We start from the raw sequence: 24650 nt of genomic DNA, 5'->3' as shown, positions 1-24650 counted from the left end.
GTCCAGCAGCACCAGGGAGTGGGTGCTGTGAGCCACACCTCGAGTGCTGTGCTCAGCTCTGGCCCCCAACTCAGGAAGGACATTGAGGTGCTGGGCTGTGTCCAGAGAATGGCAGTGGAACTGGGGAAGGGGCTGGAGCACAGGTCTGAAGAGGAGCAGCTGAGGGAGCCGAGGGGCTCAGCCTGGAGAAAAGGAGATTAAAGGGGGAAACTTTTCACTCTCTACAAGTCCATGACAGGAGATTGTAGCCAGGTGGGTGTTGGGCTCCTCTCCCAGGCAACCAGCGACAAGATCTTAAGCTGTGACAGGAGAGGCTTAGGTTGCACATTCAGACAAATTTCTTCATAGAAAGAGTGCCTGGACATTGGGGCTGCCCGCTGAGGTGGTGGAGTCACCGTCCCTGGAGCTGTTCAAGGAAAGCCTGGAGGTGGCACTCAGTGCCATGGGCTGGTGACAAGGGGTCGTTTGGTCACAGGCTGGACTCGATGGTCTCAGCGGTCTCTCCCAGCCCGATCGATTCTGCGATCCCGTGTCCCGGCAGCCCCGCCAGGCCGGCTCGGCTTGGGCCGCGCTGCCAACGCCGGCCCGCGCTCCGCCCGGCCCGCTCCGCCCCCGGCCGAGCCCCAGCGATGGCGGCCCGGCTGTGCCGGCTGCGGAGGCCGCTCACGGCCGCCTTCAGCAGCGCCGCGGCCGCGGGACCGGGGCGGGCCGCGGGGGCCCCGCCGGCGGAGCCGCTGACGGAGCGGCGGCAGGCGGGGGGCGTGCGGTGAGCGGGGGCGCCGGGGGCTCCGGGACGCGGCCCGGCCCGTTCGGAGCTCGGTGACCGTAACGCCGCTGTGTTTCCCGGGTTTTGCAGCACCATCGTCCTGAACAACCCGCGGCGGCGGAACGCGCTGTCGCTGCCCATGCTGCAGAGCCTGCGGCGGGACCTGCTGCACGACGTCAAGAGCCGGGAGCTGCGCGTCATCGTCATCGCGGGTAGCGCGGCACGGCCGGGCGGGCAGGGCTCACCGGGGCGCGCGGAGCCCAGACCCAAACCCAGACCCAAACCCCGCTGGGAACTGCCGGAACCGGGGCGGGGAGGGACCTGTGTGCTTCCCTAAAGCTGCCGTGGTCTGCCGCGGCTGTCTGCTCGGCTGAGCCCCCTGACACGCTCTTCCTGTACACTCACCCAGCTTCCTCTCTCCTGTACTTTATTCCTCATTCCTAACTCTGTATTAACGACTGACTGGGGTTTTGTTTTGGTTTTAACCAACATGTCCAAGCATGAACACGTTTCAAAATGTCAGCATTTCAGTCGGGGTATGAGATGTTTACACTCGGCAGTTAGGGTTAATAAGTTTTCAGATTGTACGTAAAGAACACTTTATACAGAACAAAAGCCAAACAAAAAAAAAAAAAAGTTCTGAGAGTTATAAAAGTAAAGCATTGACATTCCCACACAGGGGTTTTGTGCAGGAGCAGGCAAAGCTAGGATGGCACTTGTTGCCCTGTTGACAAGTATAGACTGTAGTAAAAGACAGGGTTTCTGCAAATCAAGTGCTCTGCTTCCCTGCTCTGAGCCAGGATCAGCCTCGTCCTTGCCAATGGTTTGTCAGAACTATTTTAGAAACAGAGACGGCAATATCAATACCACAGACACCCATGACCCATGGAAGTAAAACAGTCTCTCTCAGAGCCTGTTACAGTTTCATTCTATTTACATATTAAGCTGTAAAATTCTTAAACATAATGAAACTTGAGCCGTACTTAAGCCATCTTTTTTAGCTCTGCTATTTTAAGATTACCTTCCTCTGCCCCCCTTCCAAGCATCTCAGATAAATCGATTTATTAATTTAGGATCATGCTGTTTCCGATACATAGGGGAAAACTGTGTGTTAGGGCACACACACGAGAGTGGAAGAGAGCTGATTTCACAGGAGTGAGTTTAAATATACATATTCCTCATTTCAAGAAGCATTTAAAAATTCTGTGAAACACTGAAGGCTCTCCTTTGGGAGTACAGTGCTCTGGGAGTTTGTGAGCACAACTGTGTTTGGTTTTTTTAGAAATTGCATGTTCCTGTTTATTTCTACTTCCCCTGATGAATAAAACGCAAAAGAAGGAATTTCAAGGAACTATAAGATTCCTCAGAGAATGCTTTGGGCTTTTAACACAGAATTTGCAGTGTATTCTTCAGTGAAGTTCAAATGCAGACGTAATTAATCTCCAGATATATACTGCCAACCCCATGAGTTGACTGACAGTTGTGTGGTTATTTCTGGATAGATTGTGTCTCAATAATCTGATTCATAAGAAACAAATCCATAGGTAAGGTTTGGTCTGCGCAGGTGTAGCTGGAAATGTCACATCCACACAAATATCTGAGAAGTTCTGAAGGACTGGAAAGCATCACATTGGTTCATTCTAATGGCAGGTAGTTGCATGACAAAGGAAAACCATTATAAAGATGGGTACCTGTAAACAGTGTTAGCAAATCCAAAGTTTAGTTCCTCAGAAGCTTCCTCTTTTGCTGCTCAAACCCTGAACGTGCTTTGGGGGGGTTCTCTAGTTTAGTAGTGGAGAAGACACTCCGACAACTCTTCTGGTTCTCCTGCAGCAGAAAAACATTTTTTCTTTCTTTTTCCATTGTGACCTTCAACACCATGACAGAAAAAATATTGATGTTTATTTAGCAAAAGTTAATAATTAATTCTGGATTCAATAAATAGGGACTGAGTATATTTATCAGTCTGACACCAGAGCACTCCAGCTCCAGCTGATAAGTTTGTGTTGTACCAAGGAGCAGTTTTGAACATCCTTACACAAGATTGGTCTCAGAGGTGTGAAGTGCATTCTTTCTAACTGAATTAAGTGCAATGTAAGTAAAATGAGACCTTGAAAAGTGATAATGGGTGTTACTGTGCTTAAACGTTGCAGTGCAGCAATTTAAGGTTATCACAAAAGCAATATTTTGGAATTCTGTTCAAAACTCCCTCCCCAAACTCCTTTTTGAACATTGACATGTCATTGACATCCCTTTACCTGGGACATTGATATGCTGCAACCCCTGATTTCTTTATTAATTCAGACTGACTTTTCCTGAAATTCTTTGCAGCTGAAGGACCTGTATTTTGTTCTGGCCATGATTTAAAGGAACTGTCAAGTGAAGATGATGTGAAGCATCATTCCCAAGTATTTGAATTATGTGCAGAGGTAAGCAGTTCATGGGTGCCTCTGCCTTTGCCTGGTGTTAAGAGCAAGCTTTGGTTTAAGGAGGGACAGCATTGGTCATCTGCTTGCCAAAGCACAGATTATTCCTTCAGATTCCTTGGTTTTTGCTGCTGTGTTATTTTAATGCCTAATCCTGATGAAATTATGTTCTCCTTGGATTTCTCTACAAGTAAATAGAAGGGCTAGAATGTGCATGTCTCCAGCAATGGGCACAGTCAGGGTGTGTTCCTTAGTTTAGCCAGTGTTCCTTGCAGATGAGTATTTGGGCAATGTCTTTTCTAGAAGTCTAGGGATAACCATCTTCAAATCACTTGTGATCAAATGTTCCTTCCCAGCATTTATTTAGTTAAAAGTTCAGGATCATCTTAAATATCAAGTAGACAGTGTGAAAGTAAGATCTGACTCACTGCTTCTCCAAGTTATTGTTAAAGAGACGAGGTCAGGGAGGTGGGGAATTTAAAGTGAATCCTGGAGCCTTTGGAGAGAATGGCAAAATCCCCTTTGATAGTGGTGGAGCTAGAATTTGACCCCTAATCCTCCTCAGTGTGACAACAGTGAGTAGTTTGAAACCTTTTGTTCTAGTTCCTCCAGTACTAATGATCTCCAAGGCATTGCCTAGCCCATATTTAAGGAATCCTGAAAAAGCCATATATGAAAGCTACAGGCCCTTCATCATCACTTCATCAGAAAGGAGCCAAGATCCAATAGTTTGGGGCTTTTTTTGGCAAACAGAGAGGAAGGTACTTTAATGGCTTCCAAAACAGGATGTGTCATTCTGAATTTCCATACTGACCATTGTCTTTTGTGCATGCAGGTTATGACTTTAATCCAGAAACTTCCAGTACCAGTGATTGCCAAAGTAAACGGCTTGGCTACAGCAGCTGGCTGCCAGCTCGTGGCAAGCTGTGACATCGCAGTGGCAAGTGAGAAATCTCAGTTTGCTACTCCTGGAGTAAACATTGGGCTGTTCTGCTCCACACCAGCTGTGGCCTTGGGCAGATCTCTTCCAAGAAAGGTCAGCTTCCTTTCCAGATATTCTTCATAATTTTGCAAAAAGTTGGTTCCCATTTTAGGAGTTTTAGTTCCATTGCCTCAACTTTATTTTCCTGCAGAGCAACATTCAAAATACTTTATTTCAAAAGGCATTTCCATAACTCTTTGGACTGGGAAAAATAATAAAGGGTGAACTCTTGTTTAGGAAAAGCAGCTTCCTACTGATGTGACTCCAACCAGCATGAGTTCGTCCCAGCAGCCCACAAACTCAGCAATCCCTTTCCTTTCCAACAGACAGCTCAGGGCTTTAGCCAATGATGTTCTCCCCTGAGGAGGAAACCCCTGCAAGTTCAGGATAACAATCCCACCGAGGCATCAATTCTTGCCAGGCAATGACATTTCACTGCCAGCAGGATCTGCCTGGCTGTAGATCAAGATGCTTTAAATAGCATCTAAAACCCTCCTATACTGTCTTTCTGTTTTATTTCCTACTGATTGTGGCTGCACATCTCTCGCTACATAAAAAATAGTACAATCTGTAAAGCCAATTGGATTCATGCAGGCAGACGGTCCAAGCCCAGCAGGCTCTGCTGGGATGCAGTGACTGAACTGCACACATCCCATTGCTGGATAAGAGCTTCAGCTTGAAATTTCCCATCTGCAGGGACATCCTGTTCAAATAGTGTCCGTGGGGGACTTTTCCGAGTCTGCTCTTGTTTGCAGTTGTAGCTGTTCCTGAATCAGTATTTCTGGGCTGTAGGATTACATTTTTACAATGTGTGGGAAATACTTCTTTCTGTGCTGCTTTTCAAAGCAATAAGAACATTCTCTACAGTTTGCAGAATTGCAAATTTTTACCTTTTAACAAAAGAAGTTGCCATTGTTTGTAGCTAGCAGAACAAAGATGTTAATGAGGATAATCAGCTCTTATGATTCAGGCATTGGTCAATTGCACCAAGAGTCTTGGAAAACAGTCTTTGTTGATACATAACATTGAATAGTCACTGAGTATATGGGGGATTTTTTAGTTTCAAACATCAAGCACCAGATGCTGGAAGCAGCAGGAGACTGAAATAATGTGGCTATAAAAAGTTCATATTTAAAACCACTCATACTAAACTTAAAACTAGGACAGGTGTTTTCAAAAACGACACATATGCCCAGCTTAAAATACCAAGTTGAGTCATTTGACTTTATAGATGATCCACCTCTCTTTTAATTCCTATAGAAATCACTAGAGATTGTGGGCTTTTGAAGAGAAACCCAGGGGTGTCAGCCTAGAACAGCTGGCATCAGTGGCAGGTTTGAAGAGACCAGCTTTAGACCCAGTCCTTCTCTTTGCTGAGACCTCTTAACAGGTCCTTGGCAGTTTAAAAGACCAAAAGATTTAAATCATTTGTGAAAAAGTAACTTGTACTTGAAGGAGGAGGCTGAAATTCCCCAAACAAAGCAAAGCACTGGGGCAGTTGGGTTGACTTAATACAGCATTTTTCCTTGTTCAGGTGGCACTGGAGATGCTTTTCACAGGTGAACCTCTCTCTGCCCACGAGGCGTTAATGCACGGGCTGGTCAGCAAGGTGGTACCAGAAGACAAGCTGGAAGAAGAGACCATGAAAATCTCTCAGAAGATATGTGAAAGCAGCAAATCTGTCCTGGCCTTGGGGAAAGCCACCTTTTACAGACAGATAACCCAGGACCTTGACACTGCTTACAAAATAACTACGAAGGTCATGGTAGATAATTTGACTTTGAGAGATGGGCAGGAAGGCATTGAAGCCTTTGTTCAGAAGCGTAAGCCTGTCTGGTCACACTCTCAGGAGAAGAAATGAGTCCTGTCTCTAAACAAACCTAAGCTGTGCTTTATGATTCTTCACGCAGTTGCCTTTGGGAACTATATTTTTATTCTTACAAATGCCAGACACAATAAATTTACTCTAAGTATGTAATAAATATCAAGAAAAATCAAAGAAAATGGGTTTTCTTGGCAGTGAATTTAATCTGTGGTTTTAGAAGTAACTCTGTGCTGCAAAAATCAGTTTAACATGTCTCAGGTTACATAGGGAGTCACAGGGGCTGACAGAGCTCAGATCACCTTGTTCAGAACCTCCCCTCCATAGTTCTGGATAAGATTTGCTATTTATTGTTATTAATAGAGAATTGAAGGGCTTGGACACATTCCAGAGATGATGATAGTAGGTATAATAATGGATTCCAGGACTGTTTGAGCGTTACAGACAGAAGCCTGTAACACAGTGAACTGTATGTGTCAGCAGTTTGTCCCCCACAATCCTGATTTTCCACCATCAGTTCAAGCACTTGTCTCAGCTTTAGGGAGTTTTCTTGACTCCAGGAAGGATGAGCATGGGTTGGGGTGAAAGGCAGTGTCTTGCCCCAGCTGTACTTTTCAGGCTGGTGTGTTAAGTTGGGAAGTCCATCCTTGTGCTCAAAGCTGGGCTCTTACCAGCACTGGAGCAGTTCAGCCATGGATTTAAAGACTTGACAACTTACAAAAAAAGGCGTTCAGCTGCTCCCCTGGGTAATCAGTTACAACTCTCCAGGTGAATTTTTTTTAATGTCTAGTCTGAGCCTTGAAGCATTTTCTGGCCATTCCCCCTTGCTACATTATTTGGCATTATTAGCAAAGTTTAGTTCCATTAAGCATGTAGACCACACTTAGATTCCTCTGTGCCAGACTGATAAGCCCTGCTTCCTCCACCCTCCCTGTAAGTCATGTTCTCTGGGTAACCAATTTGGCACCCCTCCACTGGACCAGTTCCAGTCTCTCCAAATCCCTTTTGTACTGGTTGTGCCAAAACTGGGCTGTATCCTAAATATGGCCTCAACAGATTTGAGCAGAGAGCAAAATATGGCCTCCATGTGCTGTTCTGTGAGTAGTGCTCAGTGTGTGTTTTGTCTGCTTTGTAACGAGAGTGCTTGATTCAGCCAGGCATCCATCCTGGGAACCCATTTCCTGCAGGACTCTGCCCTGCCAGTCCACTCCTCACTTCTGCTGGTGTCCTATACTGGTTATTCTTCCCAGGTGAAGAAACTTGCATATCTTCTTGGATCATGGTTGGTTTGGATTGAAGCTAGGCCATTTGGGGTGTCAGCCATTGCCCCAGTTTTGCAGAATCTGCAGATTTGCTGAGGATGTGTTATTGATGGCAGTACTGGATGAAAGGAGCCTTGGTATCAATCCATGGTGATCAACATGGGATGACCTCCCAGCAATTACATTTTTTCCAAAGTTCCACATAGCCAAATCATGAGGGCTCATCCATCTCATCCTTAAATAGCCATCTAAGCAAGACCACGTGAATCACAGTATGGATGGGCCTTTTTTCTCTGTTTACAATAGAAGCAGCCTAAAGGGCTTGGTGCAGACTTGGATGTCTTAAATTAAATCAAATTAATCCTACCTATACCTACTAAAACTCCAGATGTGGAAATATCAATTATACATATACAGCCCCACAAAACAAGTCCCTTTTCCATCTACAGGTTCAAAATAACAAAATTTTCATTTCTGCTGCAAGTTTTAATTTTAAGAATGACAACTTAAACTTTAATACACCGTTAAACTGTTTCACATTAAATGTGAAAAAATGGCGTTGGCACAAACTGTTTTAAAAATACAATTTTTTGTTGTTACCACCAGGAAAGATGGGCAAGTTTTTTACAAACTCAATTAGTTTATATAGGTTAGAAACAGTTATGAGCAATTACAAGATGGAAGAGTTAAATCTGGAGCCCAATAACCTTCATCGTGTCCTTTCCAAATGCAGTAAGATGCTGCACTTAGACTGTTCCCACATGCTGCTCTAAAAGCATTAGGAAAGAGTAAATTGTTTTTAAAAATATTTATATTTAATGGCTATCTTGCAACTACTCAGCAAATCTCAACTGGCTCTTTTGTTCCAGGCTTTTAGAAATAAGTACATTATCTGATTTTTGCAGAACAGTGCCCTTTCCAGCTAACTGCAGTAATAAAATGGTTTCACTGGCCATCTTAAAGCATGAGTGACAGTTTAGATGAGCACACTCTTTCAGAAATTCTTCTGCAGTTGATTGCCATCTACACAAGAGTTTGGCATTATTATTATCTCCATTCAGATCTTGAATAGAAAACACACTTTTGTCTTAACTCAGTTTTCACAATATTTGTACTATTTCATGTAGTAAAATAATAAGGTAATTATAAAATTATAGGATTCTCCTAGAATGGTTTGTGTTGGAAGGAACCTTAAAGACCATCTAATTCAAACCCCTTGGCAGAGATACCTTCCACTAGATCAGGTTACTCAGAGCCCTATTCAGGCTGTCCTTGAAAAGTTCCAGGGATGGGGCATCCACAGCTTCTCTAGAAAACCTGTTCCAGTGCCTCACCACCCTCAAATAAAAGAATTTCTCCCTAATTCCCAATCTAAACCTACCCTCTTTCACTTTCAAACCACTCTGCCTTGTCCTGTCAGTAGTGCTTTCATAATTAGCAATCATCAGTTCTAAAAATGTTGGCATCCACAGGAACATTTCCCTCTTGCTTGAACACTAGACAGAAAAGCTTCAGAAGGTTTTATAACATTCTCACACTAGTCCCTGAAGACTGACAAAACAACTTAATTTTTCATTTCTGACTTGCATGGGCTTTTTATTTTTGCCCACATCTGCCCTTATTGTTTAATTTAATGGATTTACAGTCTATTCCTGGGAAACAGAGCAGTTCCAGAACTGTTAATTAAGTACTACAGCCAAGAAACAGCAAACCAAATGATAGATTGGGAGCCTTACCACCATGGTTATCTACTGCCTGAGGGAAGAGTTTGTCCCAAAATAGCAAGGAGCCTATCCCTTGTCACCCCCTCCATTTTTATTAAAGAATCTCTCTGCAGCAAAGTCTGCCAGCTAATTAGCCTAGTTTGCAGTCACCCTAACAGCATGTGGCTCTGGAAACTAAGAGCAACTCCATCTGCATACAGCTCTAGGATGCAGCTTATCCTTAAAAATGACCAACAGGGACACATTTTCTATCCATATATACAGGAACAGCTGGAATGGAAACCAGTCATGATATGCAAGCAAGGAATTGCCAGCATGAATGGAATGAACTGCCTCAGAGTCCATGGAGGCCTTAGAGGAATGGCTTTGAGCCTTTACCTGGAAATTTAAAAAAATATACAAAAGGCAAAATCTAAAGGATATGATCATATCACTTGTGATGTAGCTTCAGGCTCTCATGAATAAGGCAAATGAAAAGCCAGGGAGCAGTGACAAATAACACATGGCACAAGATTATTTCTAATTCATGGACCAGGCAGTGACCTTCCTCACCACATCACTTGGGGAATATATACTGAAAGTAGAGCTAAACAGAGGACTTGGGTAATGGACAAGGTATTTATACCCTCTGTGCTCCACAGAGCCCAAGAACAGTTTATGTAAGCTTTTATATAAACTTCATGGAGTTTCCTTAAGGCCATCCAACCCAGAATTCAGCAGCCTGGGTAAGAATTAGTTTTGGGTTGGTTTGAAGTAATCTCCTGTAGCTGTGGAGGAGAGAGCTTGGAAATATGTCCTACAAAGTCCTAAAAAGCTGGACTAAACTAACAATTTAGTTAATATTAAAAATATATGCCTACCTCATTGGCAGGAGTCAGCATCAGAGTTTTTTACCACCTAGCTCATGATTTCTGAGCATTTGGATGGCAGCACTGTGTCCTTCACAGAATTGCCTCTGGGTAATTCCTGTGTTGTAATTCCTGCATTGCAGATGGGGAAATTGAGGCCAAATGTGCTGTGCCTGAGGTCTCACAGTGAGCCCATGGCACTGTGGCAGTGGCACTTGGAATACTGACACCTGCTCCTTGTATTTCTTCAGCAACAAAGTTTTCAGTAAAATCAGCAGAAATGCAGGACAGCGGCGTGCCCTGAAGTGACTGCAAAGGCTTCTGAATAGGAATTATGAGCCACTGCATCAAAGGCCTCTTGCTTGACATTTATTGGCTTTTTGATGAATGTTGGGGTAATTCTACTGTCAACAGATTCTCATTAGGAGCCTGGCAATGTATTTTCTGACCATTATCTTTCTCAATATCACACTGGGTTGCTACAAAGAGCAGGGATTTTATGTAAAACCCATCTATCTCTGTAGCTGCAAACTTTTCTAATAATTCTACATTTAAATAATCTCATGGAAAAGCTGGCTGCTGTATCTGAGCAATAAGGAGACTAGACAAATGGTTAAATTTCCATGAGGACCTAAAGCTATAGGACAAATTTCATACTGCAATGAGTAGGATTCATTTCTCTTGATTCCGCTGGCATTGCACCTCAGTTATACTAATTCTGAATTCTACTGTTGAATAATGCATTCCCATCCTGCTTTACAGCATTAAATCCTCTCCATGGTATGATGTACCATCTCCTGGCTGCTTATGGTCAATATTAGGAATTATTTTTGTCAAAACCATAGATTTTCTAAAAGGAAAATAGCAGAAATACACCCCTAATACCACTGTATATTTAGAAAGGGGAAAAGAGTTCATTCAACTTTGATGTGCCCAACTGTAGTAATTTTCATGCTATGAGTTTTAAAGCATTAACACTTCATTTAAATATTTGTATCCTGGAGTCATGCTAGTGGGAACATCATAGGGCTATTGTATATTTTATCAATTATGGTTGTTACAGACAAAGAAATTAAAACAGAACCAGATGATAAAATAATTCATGGAATTTCTACTACTAAAATGGGTTTGATTCATGACTAATGCTATAAGCTACTTAATATGAGAGACTTTAATTTTCCCTCCTGGAGGTAGGATGGTGTTTTCAGCCTGCCAAAACCAAGACTTGCAATGCTGTGGACTCTAAGTAAAAATAAACTTACCCACCAACTCTTTAACCTCACTTTTATGGCAGTGCAGATTAACCTATTGGATTTACCTCAGATTTAGGTGTCCATCTCATCCACCAGTCCTGCTGAGGGAACATCCCCTCCCAGAAATGCAGCACAGGTATGGCTGGCAGTGTCTGAGTCTGTCACTTGGCTCGTTGGAGCCCAGTCAGGAGCTCTGATGTAATGGGCCATGTCTGAGGGAGCAGAAGAGCTCTGCTTCCTGAAGGAGTTTTTAAGGACACATTCCCTGCAATAAGGGAATGTTGACATTCAGGCTGCCTCAGCTGCTGATGACAGAGAAGGCGTGAGGTCTTCCAAAGTGGCACTCAGGTTTTATTCCAGACCTGTCCTCCTATAAACAATTACAGTGGATGAAATCATGTTTGGAAAGATGAGTGATGTTTTCCCTGTCCACTCTGCCCTGTCAGCATCAAGGATAAAGTGATATATATATACCTGCTTTGGTCTTCTCCACTTCCTGGCCCAACATCATTCTCAGTGTAGACAGTGAGTGATGGTTCTGGAAAGAAACAATAAAGAATTAGTAAATCATATATAGAACACGGGGGAAAGGAAAAAAGGAAATGAAAACATGAAGTCATTCTCCTAATGTGGTCTTCAGTCTAGATATGAATATTTTGATTTTGTACCTGTTTAATGAAATACACCCTTCATACCAATAAAACTTTATCATCTGTTTAAGAGAGTTAATCCTATTTAAAAAAATCCCCCTTCTGAATAGCCAGTGAATAGGATATAAATATAAACATGGTGAATAATTCTGAGTTAATCTCCCTTCTCTTTCAGGACCTCACTAGTGTGCTTTTTCTTTTCTTGTTTGTTGGTTTTGTTTTGAGACCTCAGTGTGAAGTCAGAACTTTTACTCAGTTTTTTTTCTCTCCCTCCTTGGTGGTTAATTTTCTTTTAATGAATACTGAGATTCTTACATTACTAAATTACTCATTCTGTGGACATAGGTCCACAAATCTGAGACATAACAGATGGAAAAGCAGGGTAATGAGAGAATTTGGGTCTCTGAAAGAAGGCCCAGAAGGAGAAACACTGAGGTGCTCTCCAGAGCACCCACACAGAGGACTGGAAAACTGACCTAATTTACCCCTTTTTCATTGGGACCATGCAAGGATGATCAGCTCCTTATTCATTAGCCTGAGACTATTATTAATTATCAACAATAATATTACTTATTTTTACAGTTGCTCTAATGTTATATGTTATAATCTATTTAATAAAATGATAGCACTAAAGTTCAGGAATTTAGGTTTTGATATCTCCTCCCCGTGAATGGGCTTGGAAACTGGTCTGAATCACTGAAATCAGAAACCTTTGCTGCTTGAAATGGGGAATAACATTTATCTAGCAGCAAGAGAAGACTTCATCCTTTTATAGAGCCTATGAAAAAACACTTAGTATGTACTCATCACAGTAAAATGGAAGTTGTCAAAGATAAAAGTCCTTTTTCTTTACTGTCTGTGGATGTTCCTGTAAGCTTTTAGTCTTTTTCCACATGAGCATTTATTCAGAGCAAGCAGCCCAAGAATATTTCCATTGACAGCCTGAAATCTTTATGAGGCACTGGATGGTCAAAATGCAGCACCAATTTATTCAGGGCTCATAACAAACAGAAACCATGAATTTACCACAGGAAAAGGTGGTAAAGACTTCAGTGGCAGTTCATAGGCTAAAACCCCACCTCTTAAATGTCCTAGACATTTCTGATCCATTCACTATAATATTTAAATATATTTCTATACATAATTTCTTAGATAATTCTGAAACATAAACAAAAGGAAAAAATTAAAGCCCCAGACAAAACAAACAAACAAACAACAGACAAAACAGAACCAAAACAAATGAAAAACTCTGATTCACTCCCTGGCTTCCTCAAAAACTCCACTCTGACTTTGGGCAAACTGACAGGCAGAAAAGAAATGTGACTGTCCAGTCCAACCTTCTGTTTACCACAGGTCATTGCTTCTGCCTGCTTTACCCCCAAACAACATTTGAATTGTAGCTTTAGGTGAGCTAAGGAGTTACCTGACCTCGTGATGAAAAGAGAATTGAAAAGCAGAAAAAAAAAGATGGCAACAGTGTGATCCATTCTCCATGCAGTCAAGACTTGTGGTTTACTTCTGCTTTTAATTAACCTGACTTCCAGCAGGGAACCAGAGCTGCCTTTTTGTGAGCTCAGGTACACCTTTCAGAATCTCAGTGATTTACAGGTAAGATGGGGCTGGTCACTGGGTTTTTTCACCATGTTTTATTTAAGTTGTCACTGTACACCACAATCTCTATACGGGAAATTTAGCTCTCACTCCCCATATACTCCATGACTTGCACAACAGCTTACACAGGACTTGCCTTTGATGCAGAATGATTGATATGTGATTGATTGATTGATTGATTGATTGACTGACTGATGTGTAGCATCTAAGTTACGACAGTGAGAAAATACATTTAAAAAATCAAGCAATAAACCCCAAAAATCTGTGTCTGAGGGAGGATCCCTCAGTTTTCTGCAGATGCCCAGAGCTCGTTGTTTGCCGTGGAACAGAGCAGCTCGCTCTGCAGTGAGGGCACCGTACACCGAACTGTCGGCAGAGGGCAATGGCAGCTCGCAGCTCGCAGCTCCCGGACCCGCGCCAGGCGCTGCTGCCAGCCTTGTTTTATAGTGGGCTGCTCCCAGGGAACGAGCCCCGGGTTTATTCCCAACAGCAGTGTGAGAAAGTACCCTGGGAGCTCCGCAAGTCAGGGATCTAAGCTTTCTTCTCCCACTTTTCCTCACTACTTCCTCACTGATTACATTGGAGGAGCAGTTGCAATCTGATTCAAGACAACCAACTCGGTAAAAAATTCCAGGGAGATCTTTGGAAGCAAGAGGACACCCTAGTCTGCTTTCAGGAGCACATCTGTGAGCAATACATCTGTGTCTGGGCAGCTGGACCGTTCAGCTGAGCACAGCTGGGGAAAGACTGTCTTGTTCTGGCTTTCCTGAGGAGTCTTAATTTTAGATCCAAATGGGTCTGTGTAGATTGGTAAGAGGTTCTGGATGGAACAAGTGATTCAGAAAGACCTTCCAAGGAGGCTGTGTCAACAAGCCGGGTAGAAGAGATGAGTGAAGTGTGACAATCATGCCTTCATGCCTCAGGCTTTCAGGAACAGGATCCAGAGGATAGGCTTTCCAGCCAGAGCTCAGCCAGCAAAATCTCAGTGCTGCCTCTTCCACCCACCTTAACAGGTGAACTAAGTGGCACCATCTCTTCTCTCCATGACTCAGTTTCCCCAGCTGTAAAGGAAGTTCTAAAGTTCTGTGTGACACACTAAAAGCAGTGAATGATAAGAATTAATCAACTGTGCTACTCACAGCTTGTTGATGAACTAATGTTCTTGTCACTGCTGGTCCAGAGTCTGCTGGGCACAGAAAAAACTGCTGAAGGTGTTAGTCCAGATGGACTGTAAATGCCAAGGCACAGCAGGAGCTGTTGAAAAATAAAAATATTCTCTCAAGTCTTTTCCCAGCAGGAACGATAGTCCAGTTTTAATGCAGATATTCTACCAAGTCATTCCATCCCTCAGGCCAGGTGAACACTCTGCAAGAGTCTGTGAAGGTAATCATTATACTGTTGTAAATATGAATGAATACAAATGCCAGGTGTCTCTATCTGAGCCTCAGTTTTATTCCTGGCTTCATGAAAAGTAAGAGAGCATGACCACCTATCATGATACTTTTAGTAACTGAAATTTCCAGGAACACTGGTTATCAGCCAGATTCCCATAATGTAGAAGGATGGGGAACACATTCACTGTTCAAAGCCACCACAGTGAGGGAAATCTACAACTTCAAACACCAAAAGAGCCAGTACAGTGGGCTGTGCTGGAGCAGCAGAGGAATTCAAACAAACAACATTGAACTACCAGCTCTGGAATGCAGTGAACCCAGCCAGGTCAACAAGAACACCGATAAGGGGCAAGTGGGGTCCAGCCCAGGCCAAACCTGCAGGAGCCCATGGCAATGAGGTACAGGTTATGCCAGCCTGTGCCCAGCAGCTTCTGGACAACTCTCACCAGTGGGCTGAGTGGAAGATGTAATTTAACTGCTTTGCCAGTTTTCACTACAGAGGCTCCACTCAGACCAGTCAGACGTGATTCAACACCTTTTCCACCAGACAGCCTCAGCCCTGCTGTGCAGGTGTGCTCCCACAGAGCCACCACAGGGGTGACCTGTACTCTTGGATTTGTTTTCCTCCCTGCCACTCTAGAGCTTTCCCTGACTGGGAGAAGCTGGTTCAGGCAGGAGCTGTTTCAGCCATCTGTAGCCACAGATATTGAGCCACCACCAGTAATACCCTAAAAGCAAACAACTGAAATTTTGGAACAAAAAGCAAATGTTACCTCAGAGTGATAAGCAGCAGTAACAACAGACCTGGCAAGACAGTATTTTAAGCCAAAAATGTGCTAAATAAATACTTTTGCAGCCTGTTGTGAATCTTTCCACCAACAAAGTTAAAGTGTTTGTTTTAGGAAAAAAAGTACAGAGTACCAGTTTTAAGCAAAGGGGTTTTTTCTTCTTAATTACAAACAAATTATGAAAGGTTTAAATGAAAGCTTATGTAAGTATTTCCATATTAAAAAAAAAAAAAACAACAAAAAACAAAACCAAAACAAAAAACGAACAACAAAAAAAAACAACACTAAACCAAAACACTCTTTCATGTGGACAGAGAGTTCCTGTTAAGGCAGTAGTTGGTTGTAGTTGATGATGGAGGATACAAAAATAGCTGGTAGTATAAGTGTATAAGGGATGCCATTAAGAAATCAGGTGCTAATGAGACTGCTCAGGACTGAATCACAACTGCCTGTGGCTATTCAATGACAGCTCTTCCAGGAGGTGTCTCCAGCAGCCATGAGTCAGATTCCTGCCTCTGCAGGAAACTCCCTGCAGAGGAGCTGCCAGGTATATCCTTAAAGGCAAAGGAACCAGGATCTTCTCAGGCTCTAGCACTTGCAACTGCAAGAACAGGTCATAGAAGCAGCTTGGAGTGAGTGTGGATAACAGCAGTCTGAGAAGTCTCTGTGCACTGGCATGAGCAGGAACCAGCAGCACTGTGAATGTACAACAGATGGCTGTGAGCCAGGTGTGTTCCTGTTGGTCCTTGAATTGATGTTGGCTCTGGTACTCTTGTGATCTTGAACACAGGCCTAGAGGACAGACTCTTCACTGCCTGAATTAAAATCTTGCCCTCAGTTACCCTAGGCAAGGTTAATGACTATAATTTATTAAAAGGTCTATAATGACTTGTTAAATGATGTTGAAAATGGTAGTTCCATGAAAATAAGTTACAAAGTGTCCTGACAAACAAAATGTTTGCCCTGTACTTGCTTTCAAATGGAACACAGCAGCTAAAAGTAATCCATTTGTCACTTCTGGGGGACCAAGAACAATGTATTAAGTATATACATTTGCATCTACCATACACATCCAGGTGCCCTATACTGTTCTTTTGGTACCTCAAATGCACTGTGTGATGGTTTCCTTCCCTTCATCTGCTTTCCATGGACTTTACAAGAACAGCACCTACAGTGGAGTCTGCATGGAAAGCACCAAGTGAGACCACTGTGTCTCATTGCTGAGCCTCTCTAGCAATGTGCTCCCAGTGAAGCAGCACCCTCCTTGTGAGAACCAGGGAAGAATCCATAGGCAGTACCTCCCAAGATGCAGAGCTGGCAAGAGAGGAAGGGATTAATGCACAGCTGACCTCACCTCTTCTATCTGTGCTGATGTTATCTTTCATAGCTGTTGAAGAAAAAACTTGGTATTACAGACTGGCAATTTTTCTTTGGTATTTAGCATTTGCAAGCGACCCTGCATGGCTGGAACTAAAAAAGCCTCCAATGTTCAAATTATTTTCTCCTGTTCCCAGGGTCATTCTCTCTCACTACCCTGCTGCAAATCTCTTGATATCCTGTTTGAGGCTCAGGTTGCCAGCCAAAAATGATATCCAAGCCCAGAGCTAATTGTCTAAGCTCCTTCTATAGTTATAAAGAGGAAGAAAAGCTTCAAAAGATCAAAATACCTGAAATGCTGGGAGGTACAAAGCTGCCTACCCACAGCTCAGCCAGGGAACAGATGCCTCAGAGCACCTGACCTTCATCAGGAAACTACTCAGGAGCTGGAGCCTGACAGGTTGTCCTGAGCATATGAATATTTTCAAGGGTAGAACAGGGAGACTGTTGAAATCCACAGAAGTTTTTAGGATTTTTTTCATGTTATTTGCATTTGTATGTAGTGACTTTACACTTATTTAAGGACCTGAGTATTGCTTTTATCTTGATATAAGGCTTATTTGGTTACTTCTTTTCTTCCTAATTTGGGAAGGCCTCTCCCATTCCAGTTGGAGAGATGCACATGGTAGCAGTGTCCTGACCTCAGAACACACCTGTTAGTGCAAGATACTGATTGTCCCACTGCCTCTTCCATCTGTCTTTGCACAGCATCAAGGAGGAAAAGGGACAAAAACCCAGTAAGAAATGTGCTTTCATTCCTAACTTTCATGGGAGAGATTTTTTTTTACGGAGAGATCTTTCAAATTATTTACTATTGGAGCATGATATTTTTAATGATACCCTCTTCCACCAAAAGAACAAGTTATTCTGTAAAAAAGCCAGTTCTTTGCCTCTGCCAGCTGCATGCAAGTACAAAATTACAAAGCACTCACTTAGATGAAGTGAATACTTCATTAAACAATTAAGCAATAAGGCAGAACAAAGGCTGTGGTTTCCAGGCCCTTGTACTGTAATTGTATCCTGGAGCATTAGGAGAACCAGTGCTGAAACACAGGGTTGCAATTTAGGTTAGGATTATCCTCTAATAGCCTTGTCCTGTGGGATTAGGGGCTTGCCATGATGGGGAATTATTTTATCCATCAATGGCAATGTAAAGTACATGATTTGTCCCTGAAGATCTGGAGGTGAGGATTTCCATCTCTCTTTCCTACTTTCATCTTCTTGTTGTAGTGCCTTGAGTAGAAGCTTTTATCTCTGCTTTCACTTTCTGAACCATGAAGGGTACCCCTCAATCCAGTTTTTATGGAGGTACAGTCACAGAACCCAAGTTCACAAGTAAATATCCCTGAGTATCCCCAAACACACTGTGGACACTCTGAGCTAGAGGGACTCTGAGGATGGAAAATGTGTGAGCCACTCTGTTGGACAAGGTTAAGTTTGTGCTGAAGTTTTGTGTTCACCTCATGCAGCACATGTAGCCACTGGACTTCCATGGAAACTGAGAGGCTCCTGAAGAGATAAGGTAGAAGCAGGTTTCGATGGCTGATAAGCAAAGACTGTTTGGATTGCAGATGAAATTTAAATGTCTAAAGTCCATCTACATTCTGCTACAAAAGTCTGAACCCCTTTCCTGATCTAGTAAAGGCCTGATTCAGCTCCTAATGAAATTACTGGGATTTGTTCCACTGACTTGAAGTTGACCCTGCACAGAGCCCCCAGCCACACCAGAATTCCTTTCCAGAATATCCTGAATGATAATGGCAAGTCCTTCCCTCAAACATGATCTACAGGGAACTCCTCCATCCTGCTCTCCTCCTCCACAAACCATTCAGTCCTGATGAAACAGAGAATACAATCAAATGCAAAATACAGCTTGCTGTATCACAGGACACCCTGTCCTTGGGAACTGGAATTAAGATCATCCAGGCACATATCATGGGCCAATGGAATACCATTAGAAAAATTAACTTTCAGTTCTAAGAGAAATCAAACGAGAAATTTTTAAAAATATAGAAAAAAAAGCAAAGGGTAAATAAAAGAAAAAGAAAAAAGCACAAACTATAAAACCCCACAGCAATTTAAAACAACAGGTATATTTCCAAGTATATGTATTTTATGTTCTCTTGGAATAAATAATTTTCTGTATTTCTTTGATTCTAGTTGCACTTCTCCCCTTTGGAAATAATAAGATTAATATTTAATTTAATTCAGTGACATATGTCTCCATTCCCCACAGAAAAATAAGTTGCATTAATTTCAAACTCACTGACACTGGAAAATAACCGGTTGTTTATACTCATTGGGACATATGAGAGAACAAACATATCATTAAATGTCAGAAAACATATGTTTTAAATAGCAGAAGCCAAGGAACAGCTATGAAAATCAGGCCACTTAACCAGATACTGCAACACCAGTAGAAAGCTGTCCCACCCCCCTCTAAACAAAAATAGGAAAAGGGAAGTATTTGCTCTCAGAGTAGGATCTGCTGAAGAAAAAGATGAAAGATTAGATCTAGTAGAGGATTTAGGAGCCAAAACTAGAATTCAAATGAAAGTGAGATACTAATTACCAAAAATACACTCCAGCTCCCCTTTCTCTCCCCCCAGGTGAACTGCAGTCAAAGCCTGAAGGCAGCACAACTCATTAGGGAACTTCCTCTACCTCTGCAGCCTTGTTCTCATACCTGCAAATCTTGTCTCACCGGTGAGGTGCACTAACACCAGAAGTAAGGAGAAGAGAGAAACTGGGTCTGACTTCCTAGACAAGTCTCTAGTATGCCTGTGAGATCAGGCAAGGAAGAGGGAGGGACATGGCTTCATGGAGAGAGAAATTCAGAGGCAATAGTGAGAGTTCTGGGCAAGGGTAGGTCCCAAGGCATGGGGAGGTGGGGGTGCTGCTGGAGGAGGTAGAAGGGACTGGGGACAGAGTTGGCCTCTGCAGTGCAGGGAGGAGAGAAGGTACTGAAGAGGGAAGGGACAGTAGGAAATCTGCATATCCAGAGGGCAGAAGGAAGACTGTGAAGGTTGGCTGGAGAGATGTTAATAAACACAGCTCACAGTGCCTCCAGCTCTGCTTCTGTACAGGCAAAGAACCACAGTAGCCTCAGGGCCATTTCTCAATTAATTTATAACATAACCTGGAAATTAGATATTCTTCTGGCTTAATCACAAACAGGGCTAAACACTAAAGGCGTTCCTAAAGAGTAGCAAATAAATACTTGACTGTCTTTGCTCTCCACAGATCCTATCTCGACTGTTTTTCACAGCGAGTGATGGTATCTCAAGTGCTGGTCTAGGAAATGCCCATCTGGAAGACTTGTTGTCTCTGAACCACCAGACTGTTCAAACTCATCTCTCACTTTCCACACAGGTACCCTGATCACCCAGGGGAGAGATGGAAGTTGCTTTCTGCAGCTCAAAGATATTCCTGTCCCTACAACAGTGGATCTGGTTTCAGATCTGTCTCCCTCAACCTAAAGTTTTTGTCCCACAGCAGTCAGTCCAAACAAAATGCAAAAACATCTGGGTTAAAAAAAAAGATATGAGCACCTCCCAAAAATAATCACTGAATCATAGAACAGCCCAGGCTGGAAGTGACCTCAAAACATCATCAAGTCCAGTCTTTCATGGAGCCTTGATGAGATTATGCAGCACCTGTCCAGTCACATCTTGAAAAGCTCCAGCTCTACCTGGTTCCTTGCGGAGTTTGCTCCAGTGAGTGACTGTTCTCACCATAAAAAATGTTTTTCATATAAAGATGAAACCTCTCCTTGAGCAATTTGTACTCATTGCCATTGGCCTTCTCCATGTGGCTCCTTGAGAAGAGAGAGCCTCCATTCTCTTTGTAATAACCCTTTAAGTGCTGGAGTAGTCTGATAAGGTCTCCCCAAAGACTTCTCCAGGCAGAAAGGACCTAACTGGTTCTGTCTTTCTTCACAGGGCAGGCTCTCCAGCCTTTTGATCATTTTGGTAGCCCTTCTGTGGATCCTCTCCAATCTGACTGTGTTTTGAATTGCATAGACCAGGACCAAACACATGATGCTCCAAGTGTGGCCTGACCTCTAATGGATTCTTGGCTTATGTTGTCCCAGGTGCAGGACCTTGCCTCTTGTCTTGTTAAATAAACAGTTCTTGCTAGTCCACTCTTCCAGCCCTTCCAGGTCTCTGCAAGACTGCTGTCACTTCTCACATGTCCACCTCATCACCCAGTTTAGTCTCATCAGCAAATTTGGGGAGGGAGCTTTCAATCTTGTCTTGTTGGTTTTAAGCTGTTTCACTACACAAACCTGCCTGACCACAAAACAAAAGCCACAGAGTTGGCAGGAGGGAGGCAGCAGTGACATGTGGGCTGGGATATTTGACTGCTACTGAGTCACAGGCAAAGCCCCAAGTTTTGGTTACTGTAAGTTTATCTCATTGCTTGGAAATGCATTCTGCCAGCTGGGCACTGAAAAGCAAGGAGTGCTGTGACACTGAAGCCTTCCTTTGGCTCGGGCTGTAAATGCCCTGCCAAAAAAACGGAAGTGGTCAATCATGGGGAAAAGTTGTATGAATCAGTCCCAGAGCATGTTTCATGTGGGATTACTGATTGTAAACAATAATAGTGACCTGCTGTTGGCACAGTACTTTGTACAACAAGCCATGCTCTTGTCTGCAGGTTTCCTATGACCACTCTTATACAAATAACAAGTCATGATAATACTATATTTATCACAACACTAAGTCAACCATAATGACTGTAAATGCAACCTGACCTTCACTTTGGCTAAACCCTGTTTCTTTCATGGTTATCTCATATCTCAGTATATATCTATTTCCCTATTTTGTCTATCTGTTGCCTGTTCTTTTTCTTTACATACACTGCCTCACAAGGGGCTTTCTAAGTCTACTGAAATTCAGGTAAATAAGATAGCTTCCCATCAGTCTACGTTTTCTTTCTGACTGCTCAGTTCTACCAATTCTTATCAAATCCAGGACCCATACAGAGAAAAAGAAAAGACAGACCTTAAATGAAAACTGTTTGTGAAAAAAGTCCAAAACAGGTGAATAAATCCTCTTTGATTACAATTGCTTAGCTTAGTGTGTCTACTCTCAGCTACTTGCAGTAGCAAATACAATAAGCACATTCTGTGAGAAGAAAAATAAATTTTGGCTGTAACACAAGGCAAAGGAGTCAGATTGGCAAGAGGAGTTTTTTAAACATGGGCTTGTTCTCGTGGCTTGTTTTGGGTAGCATTACCAGTGTACTGACACTGACAGCTGGATGTGTCACCCTCCACTGATGCAGGAGGATGATAGAAGAAATTAGAAACGCACATAAAATACTGTTTTGCTACATTAAGTAGCAACCAGAAATGTCAGTATCACATGTTAATTAATGATTAATGCTGGAGGAAGGAGATGCATACCTGACATATTTTTAAACTGGTATAACGAGTTTTCACCGAGCAGAGGAGGGACGTTCTCTGTAATACACAGTAATGGGCTGTGTACTTGGAACTGTGCTCCATAAATTTCCCCACCTTCAGGACAGAATGTGTCAACACACAGTTGGTCTCCTTGAATAAACTCTGTGCTAGGATTAGTTATCAGTAATGCTGAAGAACAAGGAAAGGAGGGAAAACATACAAATGATGATCAAAAGGACAAAAAAACTCTTTTGGACTCACCTAGGGTAGAAAAACGTTGTCAGGGCACATTTTTAACGTGAGACTACACCTGATATTACAAGGTGATGAGACTAAATCAAGAAATAAAGAAAGTGACAGTGTTGGGCTGATAAAGCCCTGGAACTGTAAAATCTTCCTCAGAATGATGTCCTACTTAGCTCAGGCAGTTTGAATTAACATATAATACACTGTAAAAATAATACATTGAAGTTATCCACCTTGATGAATCTCAAAACACTCTCCCTCTGTGTATTGATGGTCCCACACTGGAAATTTGTAAAGTACATGCTTGCCTTTAAGTATATTTTTGAATTAAATGTTCCCAGAACAGAGATGCTCTCCTTAGCTGAGGTGTCCATGCTATATGCAATAGACACCACTCCCACTTTTCTCCTTGATGAAATACAGAGCTTTCCTCTCCTGTGCTGTTGTGTAACAGTTGTTGCACAGGACAGGCATATGATCCTGTACCAAGTTGTTGCCAGAACCAAGAATAAAAGAGAAAGATGGGATTCATTTAGCCTAACATCAGAAACCTCTAAACTTGGCCCACAGTTAAGAGAGACACACAGGACTCTGGTCAGACTTCACCACTAAAACCACTAGAGACAGGTCTCCTCACAATGTGATTTATCCAGCCTCTCTTAAGCTGATGGAGAGCCCTTCTCTCTTGGCTGTAGAATGACCAAACACTTTAGATTAGGCACCAGCTTTAACACAACCAAAAATTACATAACTGGAGTCTTTATCATTTGCTTTCCTCCTGGACACTGCTTCTGCAGCTTTGGACAACTTGAAAAAAACATTTAAAGACTCGGAATGGTCTTGCCTTGTCAACCCTCACTGACCTACATTGTACAGCTCCCCCTTCCCTGTTCTGTTACACCATTTTTTTGGGTAGGGCCACATCTTTTTGAAACATTTCCATCTTCCACAATTTGAGGTACTTCTTGCATTAGGAATATTTCAGCCACCACAGCATGAGTGAAAAATAATGATTTCTGGGAGCAGCTTGAAATTTTTACAGTGTAGTATAAGTCAAACTGATAATTTGCTGGCTGTCATGGCCTTGCACAATTGAAGAAGGGAGAGGACACAATCACTTGATAAATACCTGTTACTGTGACAATGTATTAGTAATAAATAAGAGTACAAATAGGCAATATTTGTTATTGAGCTCTTAAGTATATGGGTGGCACAGCTTAACAAGGCATGTAAACCTTTTCCCCACTGAGGAAGCAGACTCGGGCAGTTGTGACAATGATTTTCTCTTTTACCTTCATGATTTCCCAGTAGTTTAGTGGAGGGACAAGCCCATCAGACACCAGATCCAACACTGTTTATACCTCATAGAACCATAAAAACAGAATGGTTTGGGTTGGAAGGAAGCCTTGAAGGAAGCCAGTTTCAACCCCTGCCACAGGCAGGGACACCTTCAACTAGACCAGATTGCTCAGAACCACATCTAGCCTGGCCTTGAACACTTCCAGGGATGGGGCATCCACAGCTTCCCTGGGCACAATCGGGGCAGGTTTTACCTCTGCAAGGCAGCCAAAGGTGTCATTGTCCCCTCTCTGCCCTCGGAGGGTGGCTGTGGAGACCCATGTCCCCCACACAGTGGAGGGACACAGAATCACAGAACTGGTCAGTTCATATGGGACCACAGTGGAGAAGCACAGGGTTGTGTCCAGACAGTTTTGGAGTACCTCCAGTGAGGGAGACCCCATACCCTCTCTGAACTACCTGCTCCAGTGCTTGGTCACTGCCCAGGACAGAAATTCTTCCTCATGTTCAGGTGGAACTTCCTGGGCATCAGTTTGTGCCCTTTGCCTCTTGTCCTGCTGAGTGGCATCACTGAGCAGAGTCTGACCCATCTCTGACACCCGCCCTTTAAATACTGATAAATATTGACGAGATCCCATCTCAATCACCTCTTCCCGAGGCTGATAAGGCCCATCTCCCTCACAAGTGAGATTCTCCAGACCCTTGACGAACTTCGTAGTTCCAACACACCGGGCTCCGCTCCTGGGGCAGCGCAGCTCCTCAGCCCCGACCGCACCACAGCCGCCTTTAGGA

General features: G+C 43.0%; 1 protein-coding gene and 1 long non-coding RNA gene across 2 annotated transcripts; one reads left to right on the top strand and one right to left on the bottom strand.

Moving 5' to 3' along the window:
- Window positions 1–470: 470 nt before the first annotated feature.
- Window positions 471–6108, top strand: ECHDC3 (enoyl-CoA hydratase domain containing 3). Its single transcript, XM_056512134.1, has 5 exons — window positions 471–766; window positions 857–978; window positions 3098–3195; window positions 4028–4228; window positions 5709–6108. The coding sequence occupies exons 1-5, from the start codon at window positions 486–488 to the stop codon at window positions 6033–6035; spliced, it is 1029 nt and encodes a 342-aa protein (XP_056368109.1). The 5' UTR covers window positions 471–485; the 3' UTR covers window positions 6036–6108.
- A 2335-nt stretch (window positions 6109–8443) lies between these two features.
- LOC130264115 (uncharacterized) lies at window positions 8444–24650 on the bottom strand. The gene is made up of 3 exons (XR_008842422.1): window positions 24506–24650; window positions 14484–14598; window positions 8444–11621 (listed from the first exon to the last, which is right to left on the bottom strand). It is a non-coding gene; the product is annotated as an uncharacterized LOC130264115 (long non-coding RNA).

This window comes from Oenanthe melanoleuca, chromosome 1A (assembly GCF_029582105.1).
Source record: "Oenanthe melanoleuca isolate GR-GAL-2019-014 chromosome 1A, OMel1.0, whole genome shotgun sequence".
Taxonomy (NCBI): Eukaryota; Metazoa; Chordata; class Aves; order Passeriformes; family Muscicapidae; genus Oenanthe; species Oenanthe melanoleuca.
The sequence above is the reverse complement of the archived record's forward strand: the minus strand, read 5'-3'. Positions and strand labels throughout refer to the sequence as shown.